The 20,798-nt window shown below is 43.8% G+C and overlaps 1 protein-coding gene across 4 annotated transcripts in view; it reads right to left on the bottom strand.

Annotated features, from left to right (window-relative positions):
- daam2 (dishevelled associated activator of morphogenesis 2) overlaps positions 1-20,798 on the bottom strand; it is a 310,900-nt gene that overhangs the window by 35,316 nt on the left and 254,786 nt on the right. For all 4 annotated transcript variants that reach the window (XM_059982795.1, XM_059982796.1, XM_059982797.1 and 1 more), the window contains 4 exons: positions 19,482-19,650; positions 15,683-15,790; positions 14,659-14,719; positions 10,262-10,393 (listed from right to left, as the gene is read on the bottom strand). In XM_059982795.1, coding sequence (XP_059838778.1) covers positions 10,262-10,393; positions 14,659-14,719; positions 15,683-15,790; positions 19,482-19,650 — 470 coding nt within the window. The remainder of the gene's footprint in view (positions 1-10,261; positions 10,394-14,658; positions 14,720-15,682; positions 15,791-19,481; positions 19,651-20,798) is intronic.

Genomic DNA, 20,798 nt, shown 5'->3' with positions numbered 1-20,798 from the left:
CTACAGATTTTCAGATTTGATCATCTGAACCCCGCTCTCTCAAAGTACTCCACCACCACTCTTCCAGTGGGTTGCTGGGCGATTACAGCAGTCCCTTCCAAAACAAAGATGAACATGTCAAACTCAGCAACACAGGCGTGCTGCTGCAGGAGAGCTGCCGTTTGATAGCTCCCGAGATCCGGGTTCGATCCTGACCTCTGGTGCTGTCGGTGTGGAGTTTGCAAGTCTTTCTTGTGACCAAGTGGGCTTCCTCCACATCCTAAAGATGCATGGGTCAGAAAAGTGTCCTGAGTTTGTAAGAGAATGGTAGAATTTGGGAACAGCTGATGTGTTTGCATGGGGAACAAAATGGAATTAATGTAAATAGTGCATATTGGTCAGCATGAACTTGATGGGCCGAGAGGCCTGTTTCTGTGCTCCGACCATGTATGCTGAACCAGGAGAGTGTGCAGAACTGACAGATGTCTGCTGCTAACCCACTGCTCTGGACGGGAGAACCAGACCAGGCAAGGTATGTGAAGGAAATATAGCTCTGAAAGGAAATCTACCTGGTCACAGCAACAGCATACGCACTCCACACAGACAATGGTGTAGAAGGACACAAGGCAACTTCCACCAGTTTTCCAGCTGGCTCTTAGTTTGATGTTTGGGTCCCATGTCCAACTTGCAGTTTTGCAGGGAAGTAACTGGCGATGCATTTATTTGTTGGCAGGTTATGGTATTACCTGGTATTGACAGCATTTATTCTGTTCTGAATTGCCCTAGAATGGGAGAGGTAGTTATGAGTCACATATAGGCTAGGCTGGGTAAGGACACCTCAGTTTCTCCCTCAAAGACAATAATGAACCAAGTATGTTTTGGAACAATCCAGTAGTTTCATAGTTACTATCACTGGCTTTAGTTTTAGATTTAATTAATGAGGAATTCAAATTCCTCAGCTCCCCTGAGGAGATTTGAACTCACGTCCCTGGATCAGTCGTTCAGATATTTGGCCGTTTGATACTTAATTATGATGGGGCTACACCTCTGAAGAGTTCCAGATTATTAAGCTGCTCACGGTAGGTTTTGAACTTGCTGGTCCTGCAGCAAACAGTGCACATTCACTGTGCCTTGCTTGATCACTGCACTCACAGGACTGAACAATCTGCAGACAGTATCACCCGTGTAGTCGGGTCACAGCAAGGTTTAAACACCTAGCTCTAGCCCAGAGAGTGAGTTCAGGCCTCTAGGGTGAACCTACAAATCATAAGGCTTGACTGGAAGATGAGACAAGGGTGTCATTCTCAGCCAAAGAGGGACTGTTTCTAATCATTTCTTCACTTATGGGTTCGTACACTGCATATAAAATGGATTAATCAGTAAAACAACAACCACTTTTGAAATGTAATCCATTAGAGAATCAGAGTTATAGAGCATGGAAATGTACTCTTTGGCTTTAAGCTGCCTTTCTGAGCAAGTCCCATTTGCCTGTATTTGGCCAATATCCCTCTAAACCTGTCCAAGTGTTTTTTAAACACTGTAAATGTAGCTGCCTCTGCTGCCTTCTCTGACAGACTGAAGAAGCAGAGAAGATGGGCTAAATGGTCTCTCACTGTGCTGTGTGACTGTCTGACACATACACACATACAGAGACACATACCATAAAAACATACATAAACTACATGAAGGCCAAGCTCCATTCCTAGGCCCCGATTCCTTCCTGCAGAATTTATGGAAAATAGAATTGTGTGGAAAGAGTGGTTGTTGGACAGGCAATGCAGGAAGTATTTGGAACACCACAATCAAAGCAAGGGGGAAGTGCTTTTTGCAGAATGGCCCAGGGCAATCGGAAGTGGCTGTCAAGGGAAGTTAGGGCCAAAGAGGAACAAAGTGTTGAAATGATAGGCAGGACTGATGCTTCCTAAGTGAAGAAAACAACATGATGAAATCATATTCATTATCAGATATGCCCCAGGCCTTACTGCAGGATCCACTGTAACCCTATCCTAACCATATACGTCTGTGGTTTGCTGGGAAGCACGCCAGTGTTCAACAACAACCATTTTGACTGAAGAAGGAGCAAGGTCTCATGTTTTACTCTCTGACCCTCACAAGCCACCCATTGATCTTCCCCGATTTCTACAGATGTGCCACAGGAAGAATCCTATCCGAAACATCACAACTTGGGTGTGGCAGCTGCTTTGCTGGAGGCGGTGATAAACTGCAGAGAGTCGTGGACACAGCTCAGCCCGGCACTGAATGCAGCCTCTCCTCCACGGACCTTCAGTGAAGCTGCCAACATAATTAACGACCCCACTTATCCTTTCTGCTCCCCTCTCCCATCGAGCAGAAGATACAAAAGCCTGAAAGCACAAACCACTGTCCTCAAGGCAGCTTCTACCCTGCAGTATAAAGGCTATTGAATGGTCTCATAGAATGACAATACAGACTCATGACCTACATGGCCTTGCACCTTATCGTCTGTTTGGATTTCACTTTCTCTGTTATACTTCATTCTGCATTCTGCCTTTATATTCCCTTGTACGATCTCACTGTACTATTGCAATGAAATGATTTGTAAAGATGGCATTGCAAAGCACTGTTTTTCACTGTACTTCAGTACATGTAACACTAATAAACCAATTTACCACTTACCGGTTTAGCAAACTTATGTCCAGACCTCCTGATTTGTATTTTTGAGGGGCGTTTGCTGATGTGGCATCAAAAGTGAGGGAGCCAGGCTCCCACTTTTCCGGGCAGAGTGCCCATTAACAAAGCAAAGAGAAAGTTAAGCTGCAGTGTTTTATTCTCTCGTGGCATATGGGTACTGTGAGCCATTTATTGCCTCAGCCAAAAAGCTCCTGAGAAATTGGAGAGGTACCTCCTTGAACTGCTGCAGTCCTTTGAGTAAAGTTGTCCCACAGTGGGTAGGAAGTTCTAGGATTTAAACTCATTGGAAATGAAGAAATGGCAATATATTTCCAAAGCTGCGCACACACACAAAATGCTGGAGGAACTCAACAGGTCAGGTCTATGGAAAAAAGGAAACAGTCGACGTTTCGGGTTGAGATCCTTCCTCAGGACTGAAAAGGAAGGGGGAAGATGCAGGATGAAAATGTGGGGGAAAGGGAAGAGACTAGCTGGAAGGTGAGAGGTATAGGCAGGATGTTGAGAAGGTCAAAGACAAAATCTGATAGTAGAGAGGAGTGGAGCATAGGAGAAAGGAAAGGAGGAGGCAACCCAGGGGGAAGTAGTAGGCAGTTGAGAAGAAGTGAAAGGTCATGGTGGGGGATAGAGGAAGGGGAATGGGGGAAATTTGTTCATCGGAAGGAGAAATCAATGTTCATACCTTCAGGTTGGAGGGTACCCAGGCAGAATATAAGGTGTTGCTCCTCCACCCTTACAGTGGTCTCATTTTGGCACAAGAGGAGGCCTTGGATTAACACATCAGAATGGGAATGGGAATTAAAATGTTTGATCACTGGTAAGTCCAGCCTGCGGTGGATGGTGCAGAGGTGATCGATGATCCCACAGTTCACAATGGATCTCACCATTGATGGGGAGGCTGCAGCATCTGCAGCATTGGACACAATGGATAACCCCAGCAGATTCGCTGGTGAAAAGTTGCCTCACCTGTTTGGGGCCCTGAATGGAGGAGGTGTATGGGCAGGTGTAGCATGTAGCCCGCTTGCAGGGATATGTGTCTGGAGGGAGATTAGTGGACAGGGACAGATGAACAAGGAAATCGCAGAGGGCAGGACCCCTGTGGAAAGCAGAGGTAGGTAAAGATATGCTTAGTGAGAGGATCCCTTTGGAGATGGTGAAAGTTGCGGAGGATGATGTATTGGGTGTGGAGGCTGGTGGGCTGGTAGGCAAGGACAAGAGGGACTGTGTCACTATTACACTGGCAGGAAGATGTGGTTAGTGTGAGTGTACGGGAAATGGAAGAAATGTGGTGAGGGCAGTTATCAGTATAACGTCCTGGAATGGAAAGGCTCATCCGGGGGGGGGGAGAATAACACCAACATACACTGCACTCTAAACATAGCATCCATTTTGAATCATCAAGGAGACACAAGAGACTGCAGATGTCGGAGTTCAAAGCAACAGACAATCTGCTGGAGGAGCTCAGTGGGTCAGGCAGCATCTGTGGAGGGAAATGAACACAACTCTATATCTCTGAGTGGTTGAAGATGTACAGAGGCATCTTATGCATGAATGACTTTAGCAGAGTTGGCATTCGTACAGGCATTGAGGCGGCTGGATCCACTTGACTGTGTAGGCCTGATGCCTCCGTGTACAAGCATCCATGCCACAGAAGACCACAAAGCAATTCAAATGTAGCTTTCAACAAACTGTCTTCCAGTTGCATTCTTTCAAATGCTGTATGTAAGTTCAAGTTTAAAGTTTCAAGTTTAATTATCATTTGACCTTCCATGAATAGAGCCAAATAAATCATCTGGGGTCATGAAGGATGTCCCCTGAATATTTCCATGAAACACCAAATTTTGAGACACTACATTAAGGAGCACAAACCACTAGTAGGTAGTAACATGATTCTCGAGTGTTAACTACCTTTACACACTGTAAAACAATATTATTTCTGCAAACACCATACAGGGCCAATATCACTGGAACGTATCGTAAAACACTTTTGAAGAACACATGGCAGCTTGTTAAGAAACACAATTAGAGAACAGATATCAGAGATGGAACAGCACAGCAGGGATCATACCCTTTGACCTTTCACATCTATGCTGACCATAATGCCAAACTAATCTTTACTGCCTGTGCATGATCCAGGCCCACATATAAATGCCTCTCGAATTGAAATATCGTGCCTGCATCGCTACCATACTTGGCAATGCATTCTCGGCACCCACCACTCTGTGTAAAAAAACTTGCTCCTCACATCTTCCTCTCACCTTAAATCTACATTTCTACTGGGGATGGGGGGGGGGTGGTTGGGTGGGGAGGGGAAACGGCTGTCCACCCTTTTCAATGCCTCTCATAATTATATATTTTTATTTTATTAAGATACAGTGTGGAGTAGGCCCTTCTGGCCCTTCAAGCTATGCTGCCCAGCAACACCTCCCCCCCCCCACTATAGCTGAATTACAGGACAATGTACAATGACCAATTAACCTACTAAATGGTAGGTCTTTGGACTGTGGGAGGAAACTCACTCAGTCACAGGAGAACATACAAACTCTTTACAGACGGGGTGGGAATTGTACTTGGGTCGCCTGTACTGTAAACTGCTTGCCAACCACTATACTACCATGCCAGCCCATACAATTGTATATAATACTTCCATCAGTCCACTCCTCAGCCTCCGATGCTTGATTAAAAAAAATCCATGTTTGTCCTGCCTATCCTGTAAATACTACTATACATAGGGCAGATATTACCAACATAATGTATATTGTCAAACACTAATGTAGAATGCATATTATCTGAATATATTAAGAAATTATATTATAAAGTGAATGGCATCCCTGCAAACGTTATGAAGAGGAGATAGCCCCTGAATAATATTAGTAAACAGAATTATAAAGAATTTGTTGAGTACAGAAAATCCTGCATTTGATATCTTGTTTTTAAGCACATTTCTTTTTAACACAGTATTTCATAAATATCACAGAATTAATGTCTGATGACTGACGTTCTTTGAGATGAAGAGAAGGAGAAAATGGAGGGTCTGGTAATGTTATATATCATGGTACAGTAATGTGCAGTGAACAAGGGTAAAGATGGTGACTCCACACAAATGAGGACTGAGAAAGGTTTCCTTTAACAGCCGCCACAGGGGAATATTTTTGCTCAAGTACGGAGCCTGACCCGCCGCCAAGCCTTTGTCCCATTCCATTAAATGTTAAAGAGACAGGAAGGCTCTTCATTCTGGGAGACACAGGCTGGAATATAATCAGGAACAAAGATATATAATTGTATTGATGGGAGATGAGAGTAGGGGGAGAGGTTAAATTAAACAGAGATTCTTTTCATCAAGGAATGGTAACCACATAACAACTGTGGATGATGGGTGACAGGCTCAGTCAGTGAAGGAAGCTGAAAGGCAACTTTTTGTCCTCCAAATAATAACTTTATTTGAACAAGAAAAGGACCTTGCACATCAATGTAAGTCTCCTTAAACAAGATGAATGTGTCATCCCGCCACAACTGTTACGCTTTTGGATATTTAGGGAGTAAACACATACAGAGGTGTGCACATACACACACACACAAAAACATGTGCACAGACACCCTGCACTCACACTCTGACACTCAATTCTCTTTCACAAACACAAAGACCCACCCTGATAAATGGATGGAAACACACAACCAGATACAGAGACTTACACAGACACATGCAAGCAGGCACAAACACACGCAAACAAGCACAGAAGCACATATACAGAATGACATATGCAGCAGAGCATATACACTAGATATCACACAATTTATTCACAGAAAAATATGTTCACTCAAAGATGTGTCATACAAGCATAAAGACACACACGTTTGAGCGTTTTATTTATTTTCACAGATTTTGTAAACTAATTCAACCAAGGTTTAGAGCAGGAGACAAGAAGATCAATGGGACTTCCGACCGCTCAAGAAGCGTCTCCTAGCAACAAGTGGTGACTGAAGTGATTTTATGGTCAGCCCCAACAAATGTGGCAGTGTAAGGAGATTATCTGCAGCATACAGAGAAGGTCTCATATTCAAGGGACTGCCACAATGGACTCTTGAAATATAAAGGAGAACAATAAAGAAGGGTTCTCGGCACATCTGCGCCAGCCAGGATTTGCATGTGAAGAGGTAACAGAAGATGTGACTTACTGCCACACAAGGCATGTTCCCTGATTTCTGATGCCCTGGCATGCCAAGAGCCAATGGACTAACAAACTGAAGCTCAGCAAAGAACAAGGAAGAAATTAATTATCCTAAGGGTAAACTTGAAGGCTATTCTAGTCAACTATGTTTGGTTACAAATCAAGGGAAGGGAGGTATTTAAGTTGTCTGGAAACAACTCTGTTGTTTCTCAAGTAAGACCTTCCTTTCATTGCTGTTTTAATGAATAGCTTTGGTTAAAGTAGGCCTGACTGCTGGGACTGAACTAAATCACTGTCCTTGTCTGTTGAAGTTCAGTAGTTAACAATCTTGCCTCTTGATCTAAAAGTTTATGTCCTGACAAGCGAGGTGGCATTGTTGGACTTGGTTTGGACGTGGGCCAAGCTAAGTGAAGGAAGTGTGGGCAAAATCTAGAAAACAGGACAACATAAACTCTGCTAATCTGTTCTTTGACTATTGGGTCCTCCCAAAGGATAGCCATCTGGCTCACTGGGTGACGATTCCTGTGCTCCCTTCAAAGTTCCCAAGAATGGAGTTGCTTCATTGCCTTGACATTGGTTGGGGGTTAAAGTTCCCTCTTTGCCCTGTTAATCATACTAGGCAGCAATCATATGGGTGCCCACTAAGAGCAGGATGAGTGGCTTCAATGATTGCCAACTGGTAGCATTCACATCTACTATGATGAAGGGCTTCAACATGCTGGTTATAGCTAGAATTAATACCTGCCTCGGCAAGGACCTGGACCACTACAATTCAACTGCAGCAGGGCTACAGCAAATGCAATCTCACTGGCTCTTCACTCGGCCTTGGAGTACCTGTACAATAGCAATACCTACATCAGGCTGCTGTTATTGATTACAGGTCAGTGTTCAAAACATTGTCCTTTCAGTATTAATCACCAAGCTTCTAAATCTGAAGCCTCTGTACCTCCCTCTGCAACTGGATCCTCAACCTCCTCATTAGGAGACTATAGTCAGTATGAACCGGTGATAACATCCCCTTCTCACTGACAATCAACATAGGCACACTTCAAGAATGAATGCTTCGCTCACTGTTCTATTCTCTCTGCACTCATGATTGTGTAACTGAACACAACTCAAACAGCATTTACAAATTCACAGGTAACATTACTATTGTTGGTAGAATCTCAGATGGCGACACGGAGGCTGATGGGAGTGAGATGGTTCAGTTGGTTGAGTGGTGTCACAACAACAACAAGGACAGTAAGACCACGAAACTGATTGTGGACTTCAGGAAAAGGAAGTTGGAGAACATACATGAGTCTCATTAAAGGATCAGTGGTGGAAAGGGTGAGCAGTTTGTGTGTGCGGGTATCAAAATCTCAAAAGATCTGTCCTAAATACAACACATTGATGGAATCATGAAGAAGGTATGCCAGCGACTGTATTTCATTAGGAGTTTGAGGAGATTTGGTATGTCACCAAAGACTCATGTGAATTTCTCTAGACATACAGTGGATAGCTTTCTGACTAGCTGCATTGCCACCTGGTGTGGAAGCTTCAATACACAGACCGCAGGGGGTCGGAGACTTTGCCAGCTTCATCAGAGAGGTTCAACCCGCCCCACTATCGATGAAACCTTTAACAGGCGGTGTCTCAAGAAGGCAGCCTCGACTGTTAAGGATACTCACCACCTTGGTCATGTCCTCCTCTTGTTATTACCACTGAGGAAGAGGTAAAAGACTCTGAATTCCCACACTCAACAACTCAGAAACATCTTCCCTTCCATCATCAGATTTCTGAATGGTCCATGAACCCATGAACGCTACCTCATTATTCTGTTATTTTTACACTATTTAGTCATTTTTAAAATTAAGATTAATCTTATGTCTTTGCACTGTCCTGCTGCCGACATTTCACATCGTACAGTGATAATAAACTTGATTCTGATTCTGTCAGAGGGCAAAGTTCCTCACTGCCCTGATACTGGTGGCCAGAGTTCCTTCATTCCCTTTAAATTTACAGGTTCACCAAAAAATGTACGATGACATCTAAGAGCAAAGTATTAAAAGTGTGAGGGCATTACATCCAATAGTCTACAAAGCTGGAGTTTTAATACAGTATTTTCTGCATTATTGCAAGTTAATTCATGCTGATCTTCCTCAGCTTCAATCAGTTGTGCTTGGGGGTTGGTGGGCATAGCGATTATAAAGAATTAGGTTGGGCAACTCCCATGATGCACCAACTGTTCCATGTTAACATGATAGCTATTGGTACAACTTGGCCCAGAGAAAAAACAAAATCCCCACATACATAATGTCCACAGTTTTCTTAATGCAAGTGGCTTCTAATGGAACCAGCCCGTGCTATGAAAGGAAGACCTTCTCATCGACAAACTATATTGTGGAAAGCAAAGGTTTCAAATAAAATTAAACAACCACAATCGTTGCAAATTTTTATTTTTAGATTAAAACAGCCTGGCTTAGCAGACCATGAAAATCTGCAAAGCACAGTGGGTGGCAAACCAACAAATTGCACTCGCTTTCTGCTCTTTTATCTAAACATGTGGTAGCATTTTATTTACTTTCTTCGGGACTCGTATGGTTCTGTGTTTAGTCATTGCTGGCTGCTTTTTGCTTTGGCTCAGAGGCTCTCCCCTTCTCTTTCCAGGTCTAATATGAAGCCTTAGACAACAAAGTTCCTGCTAACATTGAACAGCACTTGTCAGGGCTGCCTTTACTGTGGCCTGCCCCCCAGGTAAAGAGCTTCTAAGCCAGTAGGTAGTCTACAAGCTACTACAATACTGGGCTTTCAAAATGTGCTCCTGGACTGGTGTTGGGGTTAAATGGCCGTCACTAGCTCAGTTTTCAGATTCTCGCAGAGTGAGCTCAGTAAGGGCAGGCATATGGATTTCTGGCAATCCTAACCAATGGAAAAAGAGGCTCAAAATTACATCTCACTTAGGATCCAAATAAAGAGATTTGTCTTAAGACTCCAAAAAATCCTACCATCAGATCCACTGCTAATTGAATGACAAGATTCTGTGTAAGAGGGAGTCTCATTGACAGGTCCTCTGTTAACTGAGTGATCTGATTATCAGACCATTGTTTAACAGGGAGCCTCAGCACCAGAATCCCTGGTAACTGTGAACATCTGGGGGACTCACCAGTAAGTTTCCTATTACCTGAATGTTCTCATTGACGGACTCATTCAGCAAAGAGTCTCACCATCACTTAAAACAGTCTCACTGTCAGTACTTAAACTTCTAAAACAATCTCACTATATGTCCGCAGTCCCATCAGTAGCAAACACTTTAAAATGGAACCTTCTACCAACGTTGTCCAGTCTGTGGCCTGACACTGGCAATAAAAGGAAGTGGAATCAAGATGGCTAACTCTTCACTCACCACGTGACAAGTCAGCAGAGAGAATGGGCAGATGAGTTACACCCTCCAATTGTTTGCCTACCTTGTCTTTCGCCTCCGCCAAAAGATCCTCCATCTCAGAAAAGCTGAAGCTGGCAACAGTAATGAAGTCGCTCATGACTGGAATAAACTTGTCCTCAGGGCTCCGTATGCGACTTTTCTGGTAGTCCAGCTCCTAGAGGAATGAAGGGAAAGAGAGGGTCATGAGGAGTATTCCTATTCAGTGATGCAGCAAGTAACTCTACCAGATAGCTCCAGAGAACCAGCTTCAGTCCTGACCTGGGGCGCGGTCTGTGTGGAGTTTGCATGCTCTCCCTGTGACCACCTGGGGACTCCCACTCCTAAAGATGTGTTGGTAAGTTAACTATGTGCCAGAGATTACCCTTTGGCATTGGCCAGTGGAAAAAAGAATCAAAAGGAAAAGTGATGGAGATACGAGAGAAAAAAAGCTGGGTTAGGGGCAAAGGGAAGGCTGTGGGACTGACAGGATTACTCAGCCGGAATTGTCATGAATCAAATGGGCTGAATGGCTGCTTTATTAAGCAAGTAAGGAAGCTTCACCTTTTGTCCCCACTCTATTAAAGGGAACTTCTCTTTGTCCAATTATTAAATAGGAGGCTGACAATCCTTCACTAAAAGGAATGTCTTACTATCTGGACTCTGATGAGAAGAATTACCCCATTAAAGATGTCATGTCACTGCCTGAAACCTCTCCCGGGAAGCAGATAATTCTGCCTCCCCAGTTAAGTGAAGACTCACTGTCAGACCAAAGGTCAAGTAAGGAGTTTGCCTGCCAGGATGCTCCTGAAGGGATTGCATGTCCCAGTGGGTATTCCCACTCATTTTTCAATTGGGATTAGGATGAACTCTGAGACCCTGGCATCCCGTGCCAAAGCAAAGCCGCTGCTTATCAGGCCAGGGGATCAGTGCAACACGTCTGCATACACCCACTCCATTAGGTTCCAGCCACATCCTGTGTGCATCTTCCTATCTACTGTGAGCTGAAAGCTCTTTAACATAATTACACTTCATTACATGGGTTCAACAGTTATTGCTGCACGTGCTGCTCCAGACCCAGCTAAGCTTCAGGCTCTAATCTGAGTAGGAATGAAAGATACTTTGATCAAGCAAGCACAGTAGGGAAATGTTCATAGCCACATCTAGTCAGAGAGATACAGCACGAAAGCAGGCTGCTCAGACATCTGTGTCCGCATGGAACACCAGCCACCTTCTTATACTCTACATAATCCATTTCCTTTTTTTTCTCCCAGCATTCTGTTGGATTTTCGACTGTTTTTGATTGAGCGGCAATTTATAGCACACAATTGAAGCCCACAAGGTTACAGGAGAACTGTGAAGAATAATGGGCTGCCTTAATGACTATTGCCCAGTAGCACTCACATCAACAGTGATGAAATGCTTTGAGAGGTTGGTTATGACTAGACCGAACTCCTGCCTCAGTAAGGACCTGGACCCATTGCAATTTGCCTATCACCACAACAGGTCAACGGCAGACACAATCTCCATGGCTCTTCACACAGCTTTAGACCACCTGGACATCACAAACACGTATGTCAGGACGTTGTTCATTGACAATAGCTCATCATTTAATATCATCACTCCCACAATCCTGAGAAGTTGCAGAATCTGGGCTTCTGTACCTCCCTCTGCAATTGGATCCTCGACTTCCTAACCGGAAGACCACAATCCGTGTGGATTGGTGATACCATATCCTCCTCACTGACGATCAACACTGGTACACCTCAGGGCTGTGTGCTTAGCCCACTGCTCTATTCTCTGTATACACATGACTGTGTGGCTAGGCATAGCTCAAATACCATCTATAAATTTGCTGACGATACAACCATTGTTGGTAGAATCTCAGGTGGTGACAAGAAGGCATACAGGAGTGAGATATACCAACTAGTGGAGTGATGGCGCAGCAACAACCTGGCACTCAATGTCAGTAAGACAAAGGAGCTGATTGTGGACTTCAGGAAGGATAAGACAAAGGAACACATACCAATCCTCACAGAGGGATCAGACATGGAGAGAGTGAGCAGCTTCTAGTTCCTGGGTGTCAAGATCTCTGAGGATCTGACCTGGTCCCAACATATTGATGTAGTTATAAAAAAGGCAAGACAGCGGCTATACTTCATTAGGAGTTTGAAGAGATTTGGCATGTCAACAAATACACTCAAAAACTTCTATAGTTGTACCATGGAGAGCATTCCAACAGGCTGCAGCACTGTCTGGTATGAAGGGGCACTTGCACAGGACTAAAAGAAGCTGCAGAAGTTTGTAAATCTAGTCAGTTCCTTCTTGGGCACGAGCCTACAAAGTACCCAGGACATCTTCAGGACGCAGCATCTCAGAATGGCAGCGTCCATCATTAAGGACCTCCAGTACCCAGGGCATGCCCTTTTCTCACTGTTACCATCAGGTAGGAGGTACAGAAGCCTGAAGGGACACACGCAGTGATGCAGGAACGGCTTCTTCCCTTCTGCCATCTGATTCCTAAATGGACATTGAATATTTGGACACTACCTTACTTTTTAAAAAATATACAGTATTTCTGTTTTTGCATGTTTTTAAAAATCTATTCAATATACATATACTGTAATTGATTTACTTGTTTATTATTATTATTTTTAATGTAACTTAATATTATTAACTATTTTTATTTTATTTATTTTCCTCTCTCTGCTAGATTATGTATTGCATTAAACTGCTGCTGTTAACAAATTTCACATCACATGCCGATGATAATAAACTAGATTCTGATTCTGAATCTAGGACTCTCTGACATTACCTATCTGTGTTGTGTATCCTGAGACATGTACACCCAGGTCCTGTTGCAATGCAGTGAGATGGGACAAAAATATTTTTTTTTCATGTTTCAAACTCATTTCCACAGCAGCCCCACCCGATGACCACAGTCTAAATCAAGCCATTGAGCTCATCAGTAATTGAAGAGGGACACACTGGTATTGGCCTTCCTGTTGCTCACCACTCTGATAAATCTACGACACCAACACAGATAGGACATCAGGCATGTAAACAAGACACATTCCTCTGTGCTGATTGCAGCAGCCTTGAGAAGCAGAAAGAGATGCCTAGAGCTCCCTGGTATTACACATAAACTAAACAATTCAAACTCAATTACAACAAATTCGAGTAGCTCTCTTGTAGGCTTCCTCCCTTATACATACTATAGAAAATGCAATGATGTTTTGTTTTAATTATGTGAATTTCCTGGTCCTATTTTTTCTAAGCAAAAATTCTTATACCTTCCTGTCACAACGTTAACTCAAAACTGGGATTCCTGCCAGGGTTCTTTAAATTCAAGTCAAATGCTACATCTTCAAGACACAAAATACAAGAAGACTTCCTAACAGTAAGTAAGGGTGGACAACATACTTCTGTCCTGATTGTTCTAAACATCAGTAGTCCGCAAGGTAGCATCTGACTGGCAACTGAAAGTCAATCTTGCTAAGCAATTCCCTGACTTCACTGCATCATCATCCCTGAGGCCAGACATGGCCATTCTATCAGAAACCTCGAAGCAGATGGTCATGTTAGAACTGACAGTTTCTTAGGAAGACTGGATCAAGGACGCGTTTGAATGTAAGAAAGCCAAATCCCAGGAGCTGGTAGAGCAATGCCAGAGACAGGGGTGGAGGGCATGGTGTGAGCCTGTATAGATAGGGTGTACAGGTTTTGTTGTCTACTTGCTGTGCAGAATCTACTCTCTCATGGGCATTACGGGAGCTGCAAAGGAGAAGAGCCATCGGGACCATCACAGAGGCTGCAGAGAGAGTCTCCAAATGGCTATGGATTGAGCTGTGACACATGGACCAATGCTTCTGGGGTACAAGCCAGAGGTTTATAGATTCCTGGAGCCATAGGAACTTTTCCCTTCAGTTGCCACATGAATGGCCAAGCCCAATTGCCTTTGGTATGGATCATGCCCAGTTCATAGGCCTGAAATAGGAACACAAGTTCGAATCCTCCTGCAGCAACTAGAGAACTGCAATTAAACCAAATAAATCTGGATTGAAAAGCTGGCATCCATAGTGGCAGCAACTGAATTGTTGTAAAAACCCATCCAAGTCATCAATATTCTTTGGAGAGAAAACAAGCCATTGCTAATATGAATCAGACCCACCAACGTGATTCTCTTTAATTCTGGGACAAAATTACTGTAAATTCAGACCATAAACGTGGCAGTGACAGCTAGGTCCACTTCCCAAAGCCAAATAAAATCAAACAACTACTACAGCCACCGGAAGGATGAAATAATAACAGAAAATGATGGAAAAACTCATGCTGCATCTGTGGAAAGAGTAGCAATGATCAAGTCTAAGTTCATTCATCGGAACTGACATTTGTTATATACAGTATGCTTATTCTATGCAACTCTAGGCAGGTGATACTTACAGACTCCAAAGCCTTCAATCCATTCTTTAGATTATTTATCTCTTTGTCCAGTTCTGACAGACTGTGTGAAATAAATGTAATTAATTAAACTCGGAAAGACAGTCAAACTGTGCTTACAGTTCCAAATGCCGCACCCATCCCCAAGAGTCCGCAGCACAATTTAATACATCTTCTGTATGAATGAAGGTTGGAGGTTAAAAAAAAAGTGAAATCTTTTACTTAATCACAAATTATCACAAGGTTTCATATGCCCCCACCCCAACTAAGTACTATCATTTGAGGGATTAAGGTTGGCCTGGACACCTGGTCACCTCTGAAAAAACTGCCATGACTTTGGCATCTGTTCGAGAGACCAGACGAGGTCTCTGCTTCAGTATGTGATTTCAGTGACAGATTAGTCTCTGAGCTGTGTTTTCAATACATAACCATCTGATAAGCGTGTCTCTGCATGGCTCTATGTGCACTTGCAAGATTATGGTGTGAATGTGAATGTATGCGTGTGTAAATCTGTATATGTCTCACAGGTCCCTGCTGTGTGTACATGTGGATGTTTCTGTGCATGCAAGTATGCATACATATCTTTATGCAGTGTCTGCACTTCAATCCACCCATGCTGACCACCATCCACCCATCCACACTCTCTCCAATCAAATCCTCCCAGATTCAGCCTCTCACCTACACACTGGGGACAAATTAGGGTGAAAATATTAGCCTGCCAGCCCCCACATCTTCGGAACGTGGGAGGAGACCACAGCACCCAAGGAAATTCATGCAGTCACAGGGAAAACACACAAAGCCCACATTGACATCAACAGAAGTCAGCATCGAACCCAGGTGTCTGCTGCCGGGAAGCAGCAGCTCTGCTCGCTTGCCAAAATGTGTGCACGTCCGGTAAAAAACTGTGCGAATACACCCGCGTGCATATGTGCATGGACATCTTTGTACGTGTGACAACGAGCAAAAAATACAGAGAATAAGGCCACATGAGCTGGCTATGTGATAGCAGTTTTGTCAGGCCACTTACTTGACTTTGGCTGCCTCTGGTACATGGAGTAAATCTAAATGGATGCCGAGGATCTCCGGGTAGCTCTTTTCAAATATCATGATCAGATAATGTAACAGTGTGATGCTCCTGGAATTGAGAGAACACATTAGTTCTGGAGAACGCAGTAGCTTCGTCCCACACACACATTCCAGGAAATGATCACCTCCTGCACCTACGCCTATACCTTACAGGATACGCGCTTCACACTTAAATTTATTAAGCACCAAGCTGTGTGCAGGACCTGAGAAGAAGATCGAAATGCAACCAGAGGCCAAAATGATTGGTCAGAGAGACATGTACTCGGGAGGCTTCGAATGGAAATAGCATGCAGAGATTCAGAGTAGAAGATTTGTTTTTAACGGGAGCAACACTCAAAAGGACTGGAGGAACTCAGTGGATCAGGCAGCAAGTGCGGAAGGCAATAGACAGCCAATGTTTCAGGACCCAGATGGTCCTTTTCCCTCCATAGTTGCTGCCTGACCTGCAGAGTTCCCTCCGTGTTTTTTTGCGTGTTGCTCTAGACTTCCAGCATCAGCAGTCTTTTGCGTCTCTGCCTTTGATTTAACTCATTTTCCCCAAAGCAAATGTCCCCTCAGCACTGGGTATATGTCCCCTCAGTGCTGGGTATAGGAGCTATTGATTGAAGTTATTGGCTCTAAACTGATCTTCACCACTGCAGACTGCGGGGTGACTTTACTGATGTGCTTAACATTGTTAGTAGTTTGAACCCTGTCTTTGGCTCTGATAAAAATGGGAAGAGGGAACAGGACTAGGCTCCGAAGAGGAAGGCAAGCGAACAGAATAAGCAAACAAATGACCTGGAATTGAGAGGGCAGAAGCATTCCATATTAGTTCTGGAGAAGTCAGTAGCTTCCTCCCACACACACATTCAAGAAAATGATCACCTCTTACACTTACAGAACAGTATTAGTCAACTTACAGTGAGAGGAAGGAGCAGAAATCTGTAGACAGAAACAAGACATTTGGCCCAGTCCATACTCTCTTCCCAATACCCCTTCTTCAGTATACCCAGTTTCTCTTTAAAGACCATCTGATATCTACCATAGCAACCCCTTGTTGCAAAAACTTCCACATTCTGGTCTCCTTGTATGCCAAGATGGACTCTTGACCTAACAATCCGCCTTGTTATGGTCTTGCATCTTAAAGCCTGCCTGCAATGTGCTTTTGCTGTAACTGTAACACTATATTTTGTGTTGTGTTATTGCTTTTCCTTTGTACTATCTCAATGCCCTGATGTGATGAACCACCTGGACAAAAGCAATACCTATGTCAGGCTGCTGTTTATTGATTACAGCTCAGGTTCAATAGTCTTCCCCTCAATACTAATCAACAAGCTTCAAGATTGGGCTTCTGTGTCTCCCTCTACAACTGGATTCTTGACTTCCTCATTGGAAGACCACAGTCAGTGTGGATTGGAAATAACATCTTCTCGCTGATAATCAATACTGGCACACCTCAAGGCTGCGTGCTTAGCCTGCTGTTCCACTCTCTCTACTCCCACAGCTCAAACATTATTGATAAATTTACTGATGATGCAGATATTGTTGGCAGAATTTCAGATGGTGACAAGGAGATGTACAGGAGTGAGATAGATCAACTGGTTGAGTGGTGTCACAACAACAAATTTGCACTCAACGTCAGTAAGACGTTTGTGGACTTCAGGAAGGGAAAGTCAAGGAAACACACACCAGTCCTCATCGAGGGATCAAGACTGGAGAGAGTGAACAGTTTCAAGTTCCTGGGTGTCATCACCTTTGAAGATCTATCCTGAGCCCAAGATGCTGATGCAGTTATGAAGACGGCACATAAGTGGCTATATTTCATTACGGGCTTGAGGAGATTTGGTGTGTCACCAAAGATATCAGCAGGTTCAGTGGAAAGTATTCTGACTCATTGCTTTACTGTCTGATATGAAAATGTCACTGTGCAGGATTGGAATTTAACTGCAGAGGGTTGCAAACTCTCTGGGCACTAGCCACCTCAGCAATGAAGTCATCTTCAAAAGGCCATGCCTCAAAAAGGCAGCATCCATCATTAAAGGCCCCCAGAACCCAGGGCATGCTCTCTACTTATTACTACCATCCAGACTGAGGTAGAAAAGCCTGAAGACACACACTCAATGTTTTAGGAACAAACAGCTTCTTCCCCTCTTCCATCAGATTTCTGAACGGACAATGAACCAACACATTTTTTGAATTTTTTGAGTATGTGATTAAACACATTGGTGAAGGTAGAGTGGTAGATATAGTGTATATGGATTTCAGCAAGGCATTTGATAAGGTACCCCATGCAAGGCTTATTGAGCAAGTAAGGAGGCATGGGATCTAAGGGGACATTGCTTTGTGGATCCAGAATTGGTTTGCTCACAAAAGGCAAAGAGAGGTTGTAGATGGGTCATATTCTGCATGGAGGTTGATGACCAGTGGTGTACCTCAGGGATCTGTTCTGGGACCCCTTCTCTTTGTGATTTTTATAAATGACCTGGATGAGTAAGTGGAGGGATGGGTTAGTAAATTTGCTGATGACAGAAAAGTTGGAGGTGTTGTGGATAGTGTGGAGGGCTGTCAGAGGTTACAGTGGGACATTGATAGGATGCAAAACTGGGCTGAGAAGTGGCAGATGGAGTTCAACCCAGATAAGAGCGAGGTGGTTCATTTGGGTAGGTCAAATATGATGGCAGAATATAGTATTAATGGTAATGATTCTTGGCAGAGTAGAGGATCAGAGGGATCTTGGGGTCCAAGTCCACAGGACACTCAAAGCAACTGCGCAGGTTTACTCTGTGGTTAAGAAGGCATACGGTGCATTGGTCTTCATCAACCCTGGGATTGAATTTAAGATCCGAGAGGTAACATACAGCTATATAGGACCCTGGTCAGGCCCCATTTGGAGTACTGTGCTTGGTTCTGGTCACCTCACTACAGGAAGAATGTGGAAGCCATAGAAAGGGTGCAGAGGAGATTTACAAGGATGTTGCCTGAATTGGGGAGCATGCCTTATGATAATAGGTTGAGTGATCTCGGCCTTTTCTCCTTGGAGCAACAGAGGATGAAAGGTGACCTGATAGAGGTGTATAAGATGATGAGAGGCATTGATGGTGTGGATAGACAGAGGCTTTTTCCCAGGGCTGAAATGGCTAACATGACAGGGCAGTTTTAAGGTACAGAGGAGATGTCAGAGGTAAGTTTTTTTTTTACTCAGAGAGTGGTGAGTGTGTGGAATGGGCTGCCGGCAACGGTGGTGGGGGTGGATACAATAGGGTCTTTTAGGAGACTCCTGGATAGGTATATGGAGCTTAGAAAATTAGAGGGCTAAAGGTGACCCTAGGTAATTTCTGTAGTAAGGAAATGTTCGGCACAGCATCGTGGGCTGAAGGGCCTGTATTGTGCTGCAGGTTTTCTATATTTCTATGAACACTGTCTCACTGTTTTTGCTCTCTTTTTGCACTACTTGTTCAATTTAATTTAAAAAATATATTTCTTACTGTACTTTGTATTTTTTTAATGTATTGCAATGTACTGCTGCCGCAAAACAACAAAGTTCAGGACATCTGATTCTGATATAATGATCTGTGTTGTTGACATACAAAACAAATTTTTCACTGCACGTCGGTACATGTGACAATAATAAACCAATTTACCAATTTCTACCCAATCCTCGTGGGCAATAAATTTCTCTTCAATGCTACACAGCAGACTCTCTCACCAATCTTTGAATATGGTAGGCTAAGTTTTGTCCCTGCCAGCTCCTGGAGTACCTGTCAATGCTCGACTTGGTGTCTCCGATCTTGTTGAGGCTGGAAATCCTGAAGCCGAAAGCGTTCCCCCTCTGGCCCTTGTTCATATAGTTCCCGAAAGCAAGCACCACCTCCAGCAGCTGCTTCAGCTTCTTGCTTTGACACAGCTCTTTGGAAGCCAGAAGGATCCCTGGAGTTGGGAATCGGTAAAGCAAAATACATTGTGATCAGCTCTTCACGGCAAAATAACGTTTAAATTGTAATTTCCACAGCACCAGCAGCAGAAATTGGTTTGCTGTTGTACATAAATAAAGGCCGAAATTGCATTTGCTTTCCTAATTACAAATGGTGACTGCTAGTGGTGGAGCTGTTACTTCATAGCTCCAGTGTCCAAGATTAGATCCTGACCTTTGCTGGTCTATGTCGAATTTATATATTTTCCTTGTGACTATATGGCTTTTCCCTGGGTGTTCCAGGTTCCTCCCCCAAAGATGTGCATTTTGGTAGGTTAATTGGACACTGTAATTTACCCCTGGAGTGTACAAGAGGTAGAGTCAGAAGGCAGTAAATGAGAAGGTGGGAAGGATTAAAAACTACATCGATGTAGGATTAGTGTAAATGCAGGCTTGATGGTCAGCACAGACTCAATGGGCTGAAGGGCCCGTTTTCTTGCTGCCTGATTCTGTGGCATAATTTTCTTGCAGCAGATGTATGTCAGTATTTCCTCTTTCAGTTACAAGGATACTCAGATCCATTACCAAGGCATGAACTTCATGGACAATGTCATATTATGGCATGCCATTCAGTAAAATGCAATTTGCTCCTGTTATACTTCTAAAATCTTGTTTTTTGGTTCTTCACCTTCACCAGGGCTCCAAGAGTAGATTAGAAGGTTGGATATCCCATGGTGGCTTGGACTCCCAGACACCCATGGCCTTTCCTCCATCTACATGGCATGTCAAAAGTCTCACGGCATATTCTCCACTTGCCTAGATGAGTGCAGCCTCAACAACTCTATACCATCCAGGACAAAGTGCCAGGACAGCAGTGGAGCAGGTAGTGCTGCTAACCTGCAGCTCCGGTGGCCTGGGTTCGATCCTGACCTTGGATTTTGTCTACGCAGAGTTTGCATGTTCTTCCCATGACCTCATGTTTCCCCGGGTCCTCTGGTTTATTCCCATATCACAAAACCATGGGTAGCAGATTAACTGGGTATTGTGAGTTGTCAAAATTGCTCCTAGTCTACGTGGATAGTAAGAAACTCAGGATGGAGCTGCGAGAATGGGTTTCAAGGCAATGTGGGTTATTGGGACTGATTAGATTGCTCTGCCGGACGGA

The sequence above is a fragment of the Hypanus sabinus genome, chromosome 10 (assembly GCF_030144855.1).
Source record: "Hypanus sabinus isolate sHypSab1 chromosome 10, sHypSab1.hap1, whole genome shotgun sequence".
Lineage (NCBI taxonomy): Eukaryota > Metazoa > Chordata > Chondrichthyes > Myliobatiformes > Dasyatidae > Hypanus > Hypanus sabinus.
The sequence above is the reverse complement of the archived record's forward strand: the minus strand, read 5'-3'. Positions and strand labels throughout refer to the sequence as shown.